General features: G+C 38.0%; 1 protein-coding gene across 11 annotated transcripts in view; it reads right to left on the bottom strand.

The window, feature by feature from the left end:
- LOC126921419 (uncharacterized) overlaps positions 1–20,079 on the bottom strand; it is a 392,226-nt gene that overhangs the window by 12,276 nt on the left and 359,871 nt on the right. For all 11 annotated transcript variants that reach the window (XR_007712335.1, XM_050732990.1, XM_050732989.1 and 8 more), the window contains one exon: positions 2,651–2,741. Coding sequence is in view for 10 of the 11 variants with exons in the window: in XM_050732990.1 (XP_050588947.1) it covers positions 2,651–2,741 (91 nt within the window). In the remaining variant the exon portion in view is untranslated. The remainder of the gene's footprint in view (positions 1–2,650; positions 2,742–20,079) is intronic.

The raw sequence follows: 20,079 nt of genomic DNA, 5'->3' as shown, positions 1-20,079 counted from the left end.
AAGCGTTTAACGTTAAATTAGGGCTGTAGAGACCTGTCGGGGACAGGGGTGCTAATAGAGGGTGCGTGTGTCTGATTTATAACAGTCGTGCCAGCCAGCCGGCCCTTGCTAATGTCTACACTCCCTTCTTTCAAAGCTGAAGGGAGAGCAACGATTTTCTGTCATCTCGCGGGAGAAGAGCAACGAAAAATAGAAATATAAACTGTCCGCTTCATGGAATTTTTCCCGCAGCGTATCTTTTCGCGTCGTTTCCCGCCACTTTCGACTAATCTATCGTCGCGCCCGACAGCTTCTGCTCGCCTCTGAATTGCACGCATCGAGTACAGGGACATTTCTAATTTAATCAATTTCTAATCTTGAAGAATACACTCGTAACAAGATGTTAAATTCGAATATACGAAGATTTCAAAAGATAGTTTACTCGAATTTATAAAGAACATAGGAGCGAAGGTTACGAGTTGCAATTTTTAGCAGATCTTATTCAATTAGATTTCTTTCCTCGTATTATCAGCTCTTCTAATCTACTAATAAAACAACATTAATTTATTAATACTAATAGAACTAAAAAAAAAATTTGTCAGCGATGTGACGAAACCCATTCGCCTTTCTTACCAGAAAAAATTATGTTAAGGTGAGTTTTCAAGCAACTTTTCTTCCCGAGATCGCGAAGGAAGAAGGGGGATGCGCGCTCCGCAAGTAAAATCGAACAGCTAGAGAGAACACTTGCAGGCATTATGGATATACTTCCTCGTAGCCGGCAAAAGGACTTTTAGGGGGGTGGCATCGGTAGGGCGGGACGACATTGAACCAGGGGATCGAGTGACGATCGATAATAAACGGTATTTCGTGGGGCAGTGATGCACACCCCACGCGCTCTAAATCTACGACTCTTTTAGAAGCAAACCGGCCGTGAACGAGATAGTGCGTACCATTCTAAGGGCTCGTAGCAAACGCGACCGTTTACCGTTTCCTCCCCTTTCATTGTACACGGCCGCGTTACGTTACTTCGTTAAGTCAGGGATATTGGTCGTTGGCAAATATGTGGCGAAAGTATTGTCAGTTCGCAGATGGCTCGCTTAGGATTGAGCAGAAATTAGGGAATTTGCTGGCGGTCTTTGCCAAAATTGCCTTTCTACGAAACCACATTCTATTCAAATATGTTTCTCTGCCTTTGACTTCCGACGTGGTTGGACAGGTATAACGGATAAAAACAGATTTTTAAATATAGATTTCACATACGCTGTAGGTCGTAAATGATTGTAAAAGCAGTTTGAGGGTGATTCTACGTCATATTATAGTATAGTTCATAAGGCATATGGATTCGAAAATGAAACCTGTAGAACCTAGAAATGTTAGAAGCTTCCTTGAATTTAATGTAATTAAACATATCGTAAAGAAATGAAAACATGAAAACATTGATCTTAGAAAAGAAGTTTTCGGTACAGCAGGAGACATTACGTAACATACATAGTTTTTCTATAAACGAAGGGGAAAATTTAAGGTCAACTTGAGTTTTTTAAATGTCATACTCTCCTGTCTACAATACGACAGACGAATTTCTCAGACAAATTCATCGATGTCAATCTTTCGGTTTATTGAGAACATTGGTTAGTCAAGTTCGAAGTGTTTCGAATAAACGCACTCCCTTTCACCTGCGTGTGCGTCTGCTTCAAATGTATAGAGAAATTAATTGAAACGCCATCCGATCGGTAACAGGTTCATCGAAAAGAATATCCTTAATCGCACCGATCGAGTGTTTTTAATCGACGCGGAGTATACATCGCGTGCATATCGCGTTCTTTAGCCCATTGTGTCGCTTCACGGACCGAAAGTACCGAGTAAGAGGATGAAATAAATTGCGTTACGTGAATTCAACGATAAACCCAGCACCCCGCTTTGTGTCTCCGGCAGGAACAATCGTACATGACAACTTCAGCTGAAATACAATAACAGCTTGTTGGTTCGCGTTACGAGAGCGTTGTTATTGGACCATGGCAGCTGGAAGCTTTTTACCAGAGTGTCATCGTGTCTCGACTTCTGTTTACAAAAAAAAAAAAAAAAAAAAAAAAGAGAAAAAGCAAATAAATCGCAGAAGAGAAAAAAAGAAATAGTCGCCACGATAAACGATGGATAAACTCTGTTCGATAGACTAGAGAATTTGACAGCCTCTTCGTTATCTGCTCGTGCTTATCGACAACGGAACCAATGGTTGAATCAAGGGGGAGACATTCCGCTTTTCATTTCACCCTACATTCAGGAAGCTAAAATCCGACGAACCACTCGAACGAGTATAAATTCAAGGAGGATGGTACGCGCAATTGAAATCCTGCAGAAATTGAATTCCTTCAGGGACTTATGTTTCGATGTAACATGCGATACGAATAATTATCTTAATCTTTTGAAATCATAAGATTTAATGGCATCTCGTAATGTTACATAATTTAACATTTTCGAAAAGTTCGAAACTTACAAGTGACTGGCAAAACATTTTGAAGTTTTACCAAACACTGTAACAAGACATAATAATCATTGAATAGGTATTAAACTGATTGTTAAAAGTGGTTCTGCTGAATATCGAGGTTTATTAATATTATGGATAATCGACTAAATTTCTGAGCTACTTGGAAACATTTGTTTAGTAAAATCTTACCTCGTAAGAAAGTGTGAGCGCAGTTTTCTCTTGCTTCAGCTGTTCGGCCCTGTGCTTATGCTGCAGCAACCCCCGTGATGTCTCCTCCATCCTGGAACAAATCGAATTCGCTTGAAGGAGCTGTCCAGTTTTAATTCTCGTCGAAAAGGTTCTAACTGAACCCGTACCGTGGCCCCGTTCAATCCCTTTACCATTGTTGCGCATGTTTCAATTGCTTCCAGCGTGATAATTCTACCGTGAAATATTAATACTTCAGAGTCCAATATAACTCACCGAGGTCGAAACGTTTGACGATAAATAAAATTTCAAATAAAGAAAAAAAGAAAAGAAAGGGAAAAATGTTTCAATGCAATTAGCCTGTAAAAAATGTATCCTTTGTCGCGGAGTTTCACGGTGGAACAGTTTGTGGATTTAAACGATCGCTGCATCGTCGATGTAATCGTTATGATTATAGAGGTGAGAAATTATTATAAAGGGAGATGGTAATGGATACAGTTGTGGAACATGTTGTCACAGCTGTGTCGTGGATAAAAAATGGCTCTCATTTGGAAGACAGTTGCCACTATACTTTGCTACCACCTTCGCTTTCCACCCCCGTTACGAGTTTCGGAACTTTAACCATCTGTCGTAGAAACCATTCTCTCTATTACTGTAACGACACTTCAGACGTCTTCAGTCACGAATGCTCAAAATTCGAGAACCGCAGTAACTTTGAATACATTTAGTACTCGTCATTGTTTCTACGAGACACTTGGATTCTACGATTTTCTGTAATCTAACAAAGTATTTAAATAAGTATCAAAGAAGCGAATAGTATAAATTAATAAATTAGCTTAAATAATATTTGACGAAGCATTAAAAAGGTATCTCTAACGTTACGACGAGTTTCAACATTTTCGTGAATTAATTTCATTGCTTGGCTTTTGATTAAACGTAGTATTCCGCGTCGAAAGAAGAAAAAAAGAACTTGAGACGGGAAACGTCCGGAAAATATATTACACGAAAAAAGAAAAGTAGGAGCATGGTGAAGAAACGAATGGCAAAGGGAAGCTGAAATATACATAAAAAGAGAGGGGCAGAATTTCGCCAAGTTTGGCCACCCACTTTACAAGCAACCCCAGTCGTAGTTCTAACTTAATAACTCGTCGAGTGTATCCGAAGGTTTATCGACAGGCGTGCACATTTACGCGCAAGCCGAAACGGAAAAAGTCGCGACCCCTCGTCAATGTTGATTCGATTATACATTTTCTTCGCGAATCACGCGGAGGACTAGGTTCGCGACAAATTTCTTCATGCGCACGCTCCGCGAGCTTAATGATCTGATTAGAGATACAAGAGGGTTGCAGGGGCTGAGATATGAAGCCGATTTAAGCTTTCCGAGGGAGACGAGTCGAGGGCGAGTCTCCAACACGCCTGGCAACACCCTTTTCGTTTTCCCCCGTTCTTCTCTTTCCTTCTGCCTCTTTCGAAACTAACTTTCCAAACTAACTGCACGCTCCTTGGAGCAAGCGTCTGATTGTTTTCCATCGTGGCAGCCATCTGCAGGAACGCGGAAGGCTTTAATGAAGATTAATTGATAATTACTCGCTGCCACGCTCGACTATCCTTTTCAGAGCCGCGTTTTTTTTTTTATTAGAAAAATTACCTCTGGAGAAGGGTACGACTTTGTTGCGACTCTCTCATCTTGATAACGAGTTGCTGAACTTATATTATGTGCCATGAAGAAGTTGGATAAATAGTAGAATAATATATACAATGCATACCGCTCGTAGCGTTTCTTCGGGGATAAATTTTAAAGCAGATGAAACTTATCTAACTGCAATCAAGAATGATGGGATCAAAGTCAATTTTCAATTAGATGGTCACGTTTGTGAAATGTTTGATACTTCTAATGATTAGAAGATTGCAAAGAGTTCGACGAAGGTATTTTTAACCTTCGAATGTTTGAATTTCTGAATTTCAAAATTTTCTAACGTATAAACATGAATTTTCAGGAAACATGCAACGAAAGATGAAAAGATACGCGAGACCTGACCGATAGGCAACGTCTAAGAATGAACATTTCAAATGCTTTTATTCGGAATTTCACGTCCTAGAGAATTTAGATATCCAAAGTGTAAAAGTCGAAGCCTAAAACTTTTAGAGTACAAATTTTCCAACGAAAGAAGAAGATGAAGAGATAATAACGATGCAGAGGTTTAAAATCAATGAAAGAGCGCGATCAATGCCCAAGTTCGTAATTAAGTCTCCTTTGAGACAGTCGATAAGCGGCTGATCGATTTCAATTGTTTCTCGCTTTGGAACGTCTGGGAGACATTTTTATTGCCCGTTCTTCCTCAGTATCGTTTCATAGATAGCTCGTTTGTGTACATACTGGATCGTGGAAAGAAACTCCGCGAATAAGCTGATTGTCCCGGCGAACTTGCTTGTTCAGACTCCTGGATTGTGTATATTCGAGGAGTTCGAGGATGTTAATCGGCTTAGAAGTCCGTTCGTTAAAGCTCCAAGTTTACTTTAACCCTTACCGTGCTTCCGAAACGATTATGAAAATGGCATTCAGTAAGATTGAAGTATCCAATCGGCCTTAAACCGTCTACCTTTATTAACGCGTTCGTTGGAAGGTGACAACGTCTTTATGCGTTCGCTATCTCATCCCGTTATCGTTCACGCTGCCCTGTTTTTACGCTCGTCTCATTTCCATCTCGTTTACTTGAGGCTTCATAGAATCGTTTCTGATACGAGATGAGTTACAGCATCAACGAAAGATTGTTGTGGTTTGTTGAAATAACATTTTATCTACTAAATTTTTATATCTATTCCGTGATTGTGCAAGTCTTTTAAAAAGTGAAATTTTATTTTTATTCCATAGAATTTCGTAACTTTCCAGCTAACTTCTCTGTTATTTTAAAATAACTGGATTAAAGAGGTTTTAGGTCTAATGTAACATAATTCATTTAGATGTTTCTGCAGTTATGGAAAATTTAATGATGCAAAAATGCACAGAATGCATATACTATGGAAAAACATGTAAAATATTCAAAGTAGAACCCTCGTTGTAATTTATTATATAATAAATACAAAATATTAATTATATATATAATACAAATACATACATATATATACAAATTACGTTCCACCTCTGTATTTCTGTAATTGCGTCTAAATTGTAAAAATAAAATTTATAATAATGAATTTATTATAAATTTATATAAACATTCTCGAATCTTTGAGTCTTTGGATCTTTGTATAAATAATAATATCTGCGTATTATTAAGTTAAATCTTTATTCTAAAGAGCAGTTTTTCTATACGTATAGCTCGTGAATATTAACGAACATAGGAACCTTATTCCTCTTCCGGGGATAACGTAATAATTCACGAGATCTGCAAGTAACCCCGTAACCTTCTTCATTAGAGTTTTACTTGGAAGTCGATTCCAGTTGTGAAACGGGGAGACTTTGCACGGTGATTCCCCGTAACTTATCAACTAGGGTGCCATTTCAGGCGTCAGACTTAAGAACAATGCTCCGCAAACAGTAATTATAAGTGCAAATAGAAGAGCGATTGTCAGCGAACCCATCATACGATGAATAATCAAGATTGCAGCCTTTACGGTTACCTTCACTTTGCACATCGTTCCTTTATGCTCTTCCTCCAACATTTCGTGGATTCGTTCGTCCTCGATTGTTTGGTCTGCAGGAAATTCAACTAGAACTTAACTGTCGGAAGATTAAACGGCTCTGCTTTCAACTGATATTGGAGTTCGAATTTAGAATGCAGTTCTCAAATAGAAACTTTTTAATCTAAAACTAAATTACGTTTAGATTTGAAAATTTAGAAATTCAAAGATTCAAAGATTCAAAGATTAGAAACTCTCCTTACAAATTCTTTGCACTTTAAAGCGGATAAATACAATTCTTATATTTTCTTATATTCTTCTTGCTAATTAAAGTACGTCAGCAGCATCGCTTGTTCTTCCTTTTAATTAAATCCCAGAGCAAATTTCACGCTTTCTTCCGGCGTCAAAACGTCGCCAACTTTTTATCAACTACGAGTGCATTCTTCACGTGGGAAAACTGTTTGAGCCGCGATAAAGAGGCGAAGCGCGATACCGGAGACAATACGTGGAAGACGCATTGTCCCCAACAGTTTCCGGCCGTTCCAACAAGTGAGCGGAAGATGATTATCGTTTAATGAAAGTTCGGCTACACGCGGTTCCGCGTATAATTCGGCAAACGGTGTTCCTGCATCATTATAATCAAGTTTGCAAGGTAATAGCAGTAAATCACGAGGAACGGCTGGCCGGTGCCATGTGTTCCGGTTGCTGATAGAAACTCTGGATGCCTCGGCGATGTAACAGCCAGGAAGATGGAGTTCCGAAATTACCATAAAATTATGTTAGCAATTTCTGAATTTTCCTGTTATGATTGCATGTGATGCAGTTGCTGTTAGTATTATTTAACAATTATTTATTTATTAGAATATTCTCTGAGTATTTTTGCATAAGTAGATATGTAACAAATTTCTCTGGGAAGATTGTAACTCTAGAATGGTAAAAGTGACCAATTCATATTTATACGGATCAGTTGCATCTAGTATTTACCTAATATTCTTTCGATATTTTTATGCGATATTATATTTTTTAACATATATATTTATGTTTTCTTTGTTTACGTTAAAGTGGCAAAGATAATCTCACAAATTCGTGACTCTTTATAAGAATTTTCTAGATTTAATCTTTATGTACCGTTTTTTGTACTATATATATATATTTATATTGTACTTATCTTTATTCGTTAAATTGTTAATGATATACCATTTCATCAGAAGCAATTTTCATATTTTAGTAGCAGTATTAATTAACGAAGGTACTTTGCGGACAGTTAAAAAATTGAAATGAATTTTTAATATAATATCGAGGGTTAGCGAAGTGGAGATGAATACACGCATAAAAGTTAGAGGTCCCGAAGTGTATATGGGGTGGAAAGTTTCTAAGGGCAGTCAATGTAGACAGTGAAAGTTTCAAGGATGACAAATATGGGAGAGTTTAGAGACAAGAACTTTAAATGGTATGCTTAACTGTCCAAGAACTTCATCGCTGACGTATTACGTTCAAAACGAAATACTGGAACCATAAGCACAATATATCGGAAAATCATATGAAAAATTATATATTGTGGAATAAATAAAAATACACATTAGAAATAAATACAAAATATAATAATACGTTTTTGTTAATTTTAATATTTGAACGTCGCTTTATGAGTAAACCAGATAGATTCACTGTTAAGATAAACAAAATCATAATATCTTCGACGTGTTAATGTTTCTCAATATTTTAGTATTACGACGAGCAATATTTTTTAAATTAAAAAGGAATAGAAAAACGTCTGTTCAGCCCCAGAGTGAAATTGAAAGAATAATTTTCGTAACTGCAGATTAGTTTACAATGCACTGAATTTGAAAACCAGAAAATATGATTTATATCGAATTCTACAGCCTGTAATCTTCATTTACAACAGTCTCATCTGCATCATTTCATATTAATCACGTTTCTATCCGTCGATTTCCATGTTACCCTCGCAAAGAACCGCCATAATCTCGTATTTCATTAAAATCTATCGCTGCAAAAAAAGAAGAGCAGTACAGAACGATCGAGCAGCGTTCGGTCGCTGCACTTTGCGCAAAAAGGCGCATAAAATGCAGCAATCCGGAAAAAGGGTTGGCCTGCAGAGTGTAATCTGCCCCTGTGGCATTATTGTAGTCGTGTGCACGAGCGCTGGTAATTGCCAGCGATCCGTGCTTTGTCGAGGAATTGATCAAGAGGCGCTCGTGCGTTTCCGTTCCCTTCGTTTTATTTCATTCCGTTTCGTTCCGTTTTGTTCGACGAGATTCTTTTTCAACGACAGGCAACATCCTCGCGAAACCATTAATCTCGTTTCGTGAATTGGTCCGGGTCACGGGCATTTTTCAACCCGGAACAAGCATCCGTGGAAGACGTATTGTTACAAGACGCGATTGCCAAACCATTGCCGATTCTCGGACGATAAATTGGAAAATCGCGCGATTACTTTCGTTCGTATTACGTCTGGACGAGGAGGGAGCCGGTTACAGGGATATATTGAAGACAAAATAAGATTTATTAGGAGAGCGGTCTTGTAGACATGTATGTAGCCAGACGTAGGTTTTTCTCACAGTAAACTAGGGGACATACTATACATACTGTTCAAAATTACTTGGACGTTTGCTTGTTTCTGGCCTGAATGTAATTCTATTGCAAAAATGCAAACAAAAAGATAAATCATGATCTTCCTTTTTATTTTTATTCCAATGTATATTACAAAGAATGTTTATATTTATAAATTATATGGATGATTCTAGACATTAAGATAATGAGGAAAGTTCATGTATATAAATGTCGAATATGCATGGCACTTATTTTTCAAGTTCGACAAAGTTGAATGTTGCGCTAGAGTCGCCTGTAGATATGCAATCCACCTTACATCAGTGCGTGCATTTGGTCGAACATCAATGGAACATTCAGTACTAATATTAATAGTATTGAATATAAGTATCAAACGTTATGGAGCACTTTTGTTGTTTGAAAGATTCTATATCCTCATATCGTTTATGTGTTTAAAGTATCGTTCGGATAAAAATATTGAGATATTTACGAGTGATAGCATAGGGCCGATAAAACAGAACATAATGTATTTGGAATTCGATGTTTAATATTTCAAGTAGCGCGTAAGAATCTTCGATATTGCACCATTTCTACGATCAAACGACTATTAAATTCGTAAACTACTCAATTTTAATCAAGGATGCTCGAACGTATTCCTCAATTTGTATTCTATCTACTCGCGTTTGCGATATTACTTACTCGAACTACTTACAAACACTTTACGTAATTTTCACGACTATATTAATGATTAAAGAATAGAGTAAAGATAAACTACAATGCAAATGAGAGCAGACTATAAATTGCAGTTCGTTGAAACCAAAACTGAAAACAAAACCAAATCCTTAGTCTCAACAACGGACTAAAACAATACCTAGGGTGTACAGGGTATTGTTCTCTGGGAACACCCTGCCAAATAAACCAAGGGAGCTCATTATATACAGAAGTTCCGTTACTAGTTCAACTATCACCCTCTCTTACAACATAATCCTCGCCCAATACCGTATTTCTGTAATACAGCTGCGCCATGTGCAGATGTATTGCTTTTAAACGTTCATCTACGATAAAATCGTTATAACGCAACATCAGTCTCAATGGGTTAAAGCAGTGTTGCTCGTGCTAAGCTCCGAAGCTTTGGACGCTATTATATTTCAGTTATTACTGTACATAGGCATCGACTACTACTATGTTACCTTTAGAAATATATTAATAACATCGCGTTTCATGATGGCTAACAAAATTTGAAGTTACTTTTCCCCAACTAAATATCCTAAGCAAATTCTCAATCTACAAATTGTTTATTAACCTACTTTTAGGACGACATAGGGTGTGATAGGTATACAATAAAAAATACGTTACGTAACTGAATATTCTAAGAAAATTTTTATTTTCAAAATTGTTCATTTTCCTAAGTTTAATCTGACACAAAACGTGTCAGGTATAAAATGAAAAATAAATGTATTTTTTAAGAGAAATAATGACTTTTACGTAATTGAATATTTTAAAAAAATTCTTATCCCTTACATTCTGCATTCTTAATTTTCATCTATCGTAGGATATGCTATGCAATAAAAACACGGCAGAAGGTTGGGAACAGCAACGTGTTGAAAGGTCTTTATTAACGAGGAAAAAGGAGGGGAGAAACGAGCACTATCGTTGCAGTCTTATTGTAAGCGTTATAGTTTCCGCGGATAATAATGGCGCGAGTACACAAAGGTGGCTCTGACACCCCGATTCAATACTACATTCATGGATACCTGTTTGTCTTAGCCGCCGTCTGCGTTTGCATAGCTCACGTGTACGTGAACGTGCATGCTCCGTACTATCGCTCACGTGCGATCTAACGTGTAAACAATAATTACTCTCAGCAGCTCGAGACGCGTCGTTGACGAGGATTTTCCCATTTTAGAAGGGGTAGAAATGTTCGTCGAAGTATAATCGCGTGTCGCCTATTGATGACAGATGAAACGCGAAAGGGAGTGTAATCGAACCGTTTCTGCAAATTAGTCACACGCTTTACAAACTTGGAATGCAAGCAAATGCTTTTAGTAGCGCAGAAAAAGGGATTGATGTTGGTTTGCGAGCTTTTTTGTTTGAAGAAACGCGTAAGGTCGGTAGAAACGAATCGTTTCCGCACACTTTGCGAACTTGGAATGCAAGAAGATACTTTTGGCTATGAGAAAAAGGAGCTGATCGTGGTTTGCAGGCCATTTACAATAGTTTTTCAAAAGGAAAAAGAAAGGTAAATGGAATTTGTAAGGAAAAAGAAAGAGTTTAAGGGTTGCTCTTAAAAATCTTTTTCTATTGAGAAAGCTTGGAGGCGCTTGTGTCGTTGCTTTGAAAGCTCATGCATAGAATATATGTAACCATAGAAGAATCTCATTTAAATGAAAAAATTTTAATTTAAATCTACACGCGATAATTTGAATTCTTTGGGATGTGTAATTAAAAAGACTAGCTTACAAGGTAATAAATAGCAAACAACATTATTCCAGACCATGAAAGATCTTATGTAGTTGCTCTGGAAGATCACAGATATGGAACTAGGTTCCCATTTGTCGGATTAAACGTGTATAGTAGTCTTTGCCAAATGTCCCTATTATATCATCCTGGCGGATGTTCACTATCCAATCTATGTTTTTCTCTATTTGGTTTTTCTTACAAGTTACATTTCCGAGCGAATCAGTCTCTCGCAATATCGAAAGCAGCTTGCAATCCATAGCTTTATCTCGTTCCTTAATTTCTCTACTATTGCTTCAATATGATGCATTATGTTTGAAAGGAAATAATAATTGCACCAGTTTCTAGGGGAAAAGATAAGAGGAAGCCGCGAATACTCTAAAACAGCGGAGGCCGTTCGTTTCCTCAAAGCTATAGAAGTGCATAATTTATTTATGAATCGCAGAAACTAACTGAAATATAGGGTAAAGTGTCTCGCAATGCATTTATACGGATTGCACGGAGGCGATGTGCCGTTAGCAGCGAAGACAAACGCGGTTTCTGGGCCGAGGGTGATTGTGAACCTTTTCCCAGAAGGCGACGGTAAAGTTTGATAACAAAGAAGATTGGATGGTGAACAGTGACACGATAATGGCTGGTTTATTATACGAGACCGCGCTTTCGTCTAACACGCACCGGACTCCGGGGTAAGTGTCTGCTCTGGGGGGTTGAAAAAGAATCGTTTCGTCTGTTCGGAGCATGAAATTCGTCTGAAAATGTTACGATCGTAATTTCTCCATGATTTTCGTTTTTTATCATATAAGGAAGATTTTTATTTCAATAACAGGAATATTTTAAATAAGAGAGACTGTCATATATCTTTTATCGAACTAATTTGACGTTTATTCTAAAAACATTCTATTTTCAAATACAGTTTATGTATCTGGTTTTCATCTACGTTTTTTATTTAAATAAGAAGAACACTTTAGACAAGTACAATTATGTTATATATTTCTTATCAAATTAATTTGACGCTTATTCTAAACAATTCTAACTTTGGAATACGATTAATGTATCTAGTTTTTGGTCTTTGCTTTTCATTTCAATAACAAGAATATTTTAGATAGGAAAATATTACGCTATCTTTTTCGATGAATTAATCCATTATTTATTGTAAAGAACTTCCACCGAAAATTTGGAATACAGTATATCTATCTTTCGATCTCCTCTTGTCAGTGTCGAGATACGAACATCAAAACGTCCATGATGGTGTATGGGAATTGATTGTTTATCTTCGCAGTGGCGTAGCTTCGTTGAAGGGTGATAACGATCGAGCGAAAGTCTCGCGATTATTTTCCCACAGAGACCTACTTTTATCGAGTCGAATCGGATCGCGTGCCATTTCTGCGATCCTATTATGAGAAGCGAAATCTACCCCAATTTTCAATCTACCGAACGTTCGATTATCCCCGCTTATGACAGCTTTGATCAAATACAACCGATAGCCACGAAAATTGACTGTGTTCCACCAGAATTACTATTAACAATGCCCCCGACGAATTCATTCTTCTGTGTACTGATAGCTGTGTTCAAATTTACATAGAAATACGTTCACCCTATATACACACGTGTCTATATACTTTATTAATGCTTTCAAGGGAGTTGAAAAAAACACGTACATATATCGCAGTTACAAAAATTATATTCAAATAATAATTTTCTTCTTTTTACGATCATATCGATATTCCATATCTACAATCAGTTCTATTTACAAATATTGTCGCCTCGAACTTATCAACATTCACATCGTATACCTTGACTGAGGTTTCCCAAATAAAAAAAAAAGCCTAATCAGCCACCGATCTATAAAAAATTGGTCCTTGAAATACTCTAATACAAAATTTATGAAAACTAAAATGAAAACTATAAATATATTTATAGTACTGTAATATTCAAATAATAATAATGTATACTATCTCCAAACACGATATCGATATTGAACAGATGAAATTCATTCTGAAACTGAACAGGCGCAAATTCTCCCTGGCGCCGGCTCTGTTTCGGTTTAGACTCTCCAATACCATTCTTTTCGTTGATCGCGAACGGTAAGTTTTTCAAATTGGTATAAAACTGTGGGAGCTTACAAAGCAACGCAACTGACGCAACTGAGCAAGGTATCTTAGTACTAAATAACAAATTACTGCTCAAATAATGAGAAAGATTGTCGGCGACAAAAAGCCGATTAATAGATTATCGATCGGTAAGCGTCAGCGACAAAAAACCGATTAATCGGCTACGGTCGGTAAAGTGTTAATAATGAAAGCGTTTGACGCGCGCGTCTTTACCTACAATTCTGCCATTGCTATTCTATAGTTACGTTTAACCGGCGATGATCGTTTCGAGGCGCGATTGTGCTCAGCCGCGGATGCATTTACGACAAAAGTAGTCGGTGGATGGGAGGTGGTGGCTATAAAACGCGTAATAAACGGTGCTCCGTGTATCTGGCTAACACAATGCGACGGTAACCGTGCTTAACAGGCACTCGTAAACCTGTATTCGGTGAAATAAATTGAACGGCGCCGTCATACGGCGAAACATCCCGATCCTGTGCTACGCAATAACGTCGAACGTGTCCTGGAACAATAGCGAATGGAACGCGGCGTTCCCTAGGCCACGATTAAATCTTCCATCGATCGTTAGGCTTATTTCCAGCCTCGGTTGATCGCGTGCTGAAAACAATTCTGGTTGATCTGCTTCGCGATCGACAGTTATGATTGAAAATGTTTGGCGAATTGGGTGCCTGATCCTCTTGATACGATATAGTCGGAAGTGTGAATATTTTTGGTGTCAGAGAGAAGCAGTTTTTGATTTACAGGGGAAAACGTATGCGTGTGAACATTTAACTCGTAATTACTACATATTTAGATTGGTATATTGGTATATAATTAGATAGACAAATTGTTCAGGAGTTTACAAAAGATGATAACATGGATTGGTAGACATTAAGTTCTTCATGACTCACAGCTTCCAAATTACCACGAGAATAAAAATTCCCAAAGATTCATAGGTCCTACCAATTATGGGTTAAATACTTTGCACGGTTAATTATGGCGCAACGCACAACGTGTGAAAATACAAGTCGAAATATACAGAGTATTCCGCGTAAAGTATTACAAGCCATCTTCTTAGAAACTATAGCGAATATCGACTAGCTTTTTTTTTTACATTTTAATGATACAAGAGGATTAATTATTCGAGGAACGATTCTTTTGAAATGTAATGCCATATTAATTTCCCTTTGTTAAGATATTTCTTACAAAACTAAAGAACATTTGCCTGAAGCTTTTTTCGTTAATTTGCCTAATTAAAGAGGACTAACGAAAGGAAACTGCGAAGAGGCTATCTAAGATGTCAGAGAGTAATTGAAATAGACCTATTGTGAGATGAAATTCATTCCATTAGGTGGATTCAAAATGACCACTGTTCGTTTCTAAACATTTGGTTGTTCTTTTCATGATATGGTTCTATGTATCCGACGTAGAACGATAAATAGGTAATACGAATTAGGTGATGCGAAAGATTTGCAGAAAAACGATTAGAAATCACTTGATATCTGACATCGACAAGGACTTACGGCGCCAAAGCAATTTTCGGAGGGAATTTGGCGACGCGTGAATATCGTAACATTTTGCAGAGACCCGAAATGTGCAGCATGCGTCGTACTTTACGGTATAATTACAAGGAAGGCTCGTAATTACCCGGAAAAATGAAAAATGTCGGCAGGAAATGGCGGCTAATTCGAGGTTAATGGGCGCGGCGCGGCCGCACACAGGCCGGCCATAATTTCGCGGCAATTTTCGATCGTTACCATCGAGATTGCCATTTCCACGTGGACTTTGGAATTGAATAATTTTCACCTATCATTTCCGTGTTCTCTGGCGACGCGCAAATTTCGCTGGCTAATTCGGCCTCTCCGAGCCGGCGACGGAAATCGTTCGGCCGCCTTCTGCCGAGTAGATGGGAATTCCGGTCTGTAATTTGCGCGACGAACTTTCGATTTTCAGCAGGTATCGCGCGAACGCGTTCCAGTACGCTTTATGGCTGCAATAGACCGTGCTTTACGATGTAACCATCCCATTCCCGATCGTTTGCATCGCAAATACGGCGAAATTGCCACGTTTCATAGGGACAAGCCAGCTCAAAAGTTTCGTTTTACTATGCATTCGCGGTAGTATATAAAATGCACGAAATAAAACATGTTTTGAATTCCGATTGCATTTAAATTACCGTTGGAAAACTTCCTTCGAGAATTTCGTCGTACGTTCTCTTTGGAATCGATGAGACATTTTCGGGATCTATCCATCGAGGAAAAAGGAACGAAATTATGTCGCGATGCAAACTTCCTTCGCGTTTACATTTGTTTCATGTAGATTTTATTCTCAACTAATTCGTATTATTTTTTACTATATCTATCGTTATTAGTAGATTATGAATATATATACAGTCGTGTGAAATTTGAAGAAATTTGAAAAAATTAAATGAAATTTAAATTTAAAAAAGGCATTTTAAATTCACCTTAGACTTTAATATCATAATTACTTCATTTTTGGCAAGAAATAAGCTAATGGAAATAAGTTATCAGTTTCTTGAGAACTGAACATTATTCGTGTATTTTTGCGACGAAATTGAAATCTTGGTGGAAGATGGAGCCGGTCGGTGTAACTGCCGAGAAATGCAAATCAAAAACAGAACCAAAAGCTTTCCGTATACCTCAAGGAACCAAATTCGCCAATTTAATCGCCAGTCACGAGGAACTACCAGCGTCTCGAAGGAAGATCGATCGACGATCGTGACGCAACTCGTTCATTGTCCTCTTGGGTCGAAAGAGACGAGACGTGCAACGAACTCTCGTTCGACGTCACTTTGAAATCACGAGCAAACATTGCACCCTGCCAGGCCAGCGGAAATTACCTAACAGCCTGTTAAGCGCGTTTGTTCGTGGCTAGTCGCTTGGCTGGCAGATGCGGAACCGCTCGAAATTTCGCGATTTCGCGCTCGAAGCGAGGACACTCGTCTATTTCCCGTACGATCGGGCAGGCAAACAGTCTCGCGATAGAGGCTCTCCTCTGTGAAAATTAAAAATTCCATCCTCGTACGGGCCGAGCGGTGTTTTACGAGCAGAGTCGCGCGTTATTTTTGCGCGGGCAGACACGAAATTCAATTTTCCATCCACCCTTTGCCGCTGGACACGTAACCGTGAGCGTTCTCCGCGTCCGAGAGGGCCCATTAACAGCGCTGAGGAACAATGCCTGCTAAATAGGCGCACTGAAAGGGTGCTGCTTTGGGAACAGAAGGGGATGAAGAGGATGCCGGAGGAGGGCGAAGAGTGATATGCGAAAGAAACGAGGGAAAAGGAGATTCATGGAATGAGAATCGAAGAGGAAGATGAAAGGTGAGGAAGAGGTGTAGAATTAGATTGTATTGAAGGGAGGACAAATGGAGAGCTTGGAAAAATAGAGAGTAAAAAATAAGAAGTGGGATCATTTTTTGTAAATCTTTGCGTTGAACTAGCGAATAAAATCAGAAATAAAGAATTCGAAGAGAAGGTTGAAAGGCTAGAAAAAGGCAGTCGAATTAGGTTGTGGAGAAAGGCAGAATATGTAACGAGGATCTGGAAGAAAAATTGAATGAAAAACGAAAAAGGATGGATGGATCATTTTTTGTAAATGCTTCTCATATCATCGAATGAAAGAATAATAGAAATGAAAAAGTAAGACATAACGTGTTACGACCGTTCGAGGAGAGACGCGATCGCGAGGAAAACGCGTCAGCGAGAGGCGTAAATTCTCGCTACGATTCTGATAATCAACGCCGCGAATCAGTCGTTCCCCTGTTTCGATTAGGATAACAGAGGTAGTTCAAATGATTGTGACACTGAATTAACCGGGTTAATATAAACTTGTATATTTAACAATATTTAAAATTATAATGAACGCGTCACAGATGATTTAACGATGATACAATTAGTTTGTTACTGTAATTCGACCTGACTTTATGATATTTCTCGATGTATTCGTTTAACTAAGCGACCTCAATTTTATTCTTTTGAACCTCTCAATGCATTCGGTTTGAATCCTCATTTGCCACTGACTGCCCTTCGATTTTGTCCTTTATCTTCTCTGGGAGACGACCCCCACCACGCTCGGGTCTCGCAACCGTTCACGCCTATGGTCACGTATGCCATCTTTTTTGCGTAGATAAAATAACGGACCGAAGGCGAACGATGTTTCTAGAACTCGCTGCTTGACGACAACTACGCGTTTATCGCTACTTTGTATACTTTGTATATATCTCGACGGTCATGTAAGACGATCCGTCCGCGACAACACCAAGGGAGACGGTTAGGAACACGGTCTATAGTGAGCCTCGGGGCGTAACATAATGCATTATAATTTATTATCGTGTTATATGACAATTGCAACAGAAAGAGGGGAAACAATATCTGTGAAGTAAAACGCAAGATACAGTGAGCGATCTGTTATTAAAGACGACTTTACCTTGTTGAGTAAATAAATTAAAAATAGGTATATTTAAAAAAGGGAGAAATAGAGAAGGAAATTCTCAAAGATAAATTAATATGGGATGAGAAGAGGAGAAAGTCTTCGGGGTATAATGAAGTGGTAAAAAGAAGTAGTTCAATGAAAAAAAAAGACAGAGCGTAAATAGGAATCAAAGGGCAGAGAACGAGGAAGTTAAAAACCATGAAGGAATAAAACGAGAAGAGTGGAGAATCGAGCAAAACAAAAGTGGAGGAAGAACAGTTAAAGCGACGAACAATTCAAAGGACAGACAGAGCAGCATGGAACAAAGAGAGGCGGAGGCGACTGAAGAGCCGCGTAGACGAGAAGAAAAACGAGCACAAGGAAAAAAGGAGCGGAAGCGTCGCGCGGATAAAAGCGAAAGAGAAAGAGACCGACTTAACGAAGGAGCAAGAAGGAAAGTCGCTCGTGACGGTTGCATTTGAAGCTGGAGATTCGCAGCTGTTGCAGGCTGCGTTATTTCGCGAATTTGTTTCGGCTGACGCTTAAAGAATTAAGCGGAAGTTTACGAATGTTGTTAATATTAACTATATGATAAATATAATACATATAGTTTGAATTTTATTAAACACAGAGATAAATGTTACACATGTGGGTAATTCTGCTTCACCGGATACATGAAGTTAATTATACTGAAGTTAATCGATAATATACATATAAAGATTTTTCATAATCAAAATTAGTTGAAGTTCCATAAAAAGTCAATAATATAACCAATGCTGGGGCAATCAACAGTTTTGAAGTATGCAACAAGTAAAACATGTTTAGTTTCAGAATCGGTCAATTATAGTTTTCAATTGGTTCCGAAGATCATTAAAAAATTTCTTGAGTAGAATTTCTGGCGAAGTACACAAAAATTTCTACTCCACCAGCATTCGATTATATGTACTTAAATGATTTCATTTTGATTTCATTTTTCAAAGTACATGTAAAAGAATCAAATATACTGGACCTTTTAATATCTACTGTATTTTAACATCAAATGAAAGAATATTCTCGTTTGTAAAGTAAAAGTTTCGGTTTCAGTGATTAATCGAGATATTCGGCCACAGGGTGCAGAACGTGTAAATGCGTTAGAATGAAGATCGAAACGTGCACATTGCACACGGCTCTTCCACCCCTTTGGCGGGGCACAGCGCGTGATGACGTTTCGTGCAGGCCGTTCATAAATTGCGACCGTGCACACGGTTCGCGTACTTACGCGAGAAATTGCGGGAATTAATTATCGTTGATTCACGCGTCGCAGCGACTCTCTCCTCTTTCCGAGTCACCACTCTGTACGTGTGTACCATTTATTATCTCTAATTCGCGTTTTTACTAGAGGAATCAGAATATGCTGGAAAAATCAGAGAAGCGGAAGGTGGGAAAAACGGAGTTGATATTTGAATTTACCACTTGTTTACTGGCTGGCTAGCTATGCAAATTAATTTGCGTTTTATTTTTGCAAAGGATAATATGTATATCGATAGGACTATCTTCTCTCAGATAATAATCGTAAAAGCAAGGTACACGAAACTGTATTATTAACTGGAATTGTTATAAGCTGAATTATGTAGAATTGCGTGACGAAGGAAGGGAACATACAGAGAATATACCGAGACCAGATGCATCGCATAATTAAATTAATAAGTTACAGGTCAGCAGTATTAATAAATACACTTGCGTACCAATAATAACTTCGGTAATAAAACAAATGAAATTTTGCAAGTAGTTTGGTTATTCTGTCTGATGAGAAATTATCTAAAGAGGATGATTCTGGCGGAGAATTAAAAAAAAGAGAAGCTAATAACCTATAAATGGTAAATTGTAAATTTGTTAATATCGTTATACTTGATAAATTTACATACTGCTAGAAGTAACAAAAGCAGACAAGGTAAGAATTAAGATAAAGCAAAGAGCAATAAAGTTTCAGGAAAAAGCAGAGGAAGAACAAAGAAGAAAACTGCCGAAAGGAAGACAAAGGAAAGGGAAAGAGATCGGGAGATGACGATTACGAATCGAACAGCTTAGAAGAGCAAGAAATGGTGAAAAAGGTAAAAGAAAGGGACAGAGAAATCCAAAGACAAATGTAATATAAGACAAGATAAAAAGTGCAAGGTATAATGTAAGCTACAAACAGATAAGAATAAATGTACAGGCAGAGTATTTCAAAAGAGCTAGGGATGAAAATAGTCAGATGCTAATAACAAAGGCTAAATGTGGTAATATAGA

This window comes from Bombus affinis, chromosome 10, assembly GCF_024516045.1.
Source record: "Bombus affinis isolate iyBomAffi1 chromosome 10, iyBomAffi1.2, whole genome shotgun sequence".
Lineage (NCBI taxonomy): Eukaryota > Metazoa > Arthropoda > Insecta > Hymenoptera > Apidae > Bombus > Bombus affinis.
This window is presented reverse-complemented; position numbering and strand designations above follow the sequence as displayed.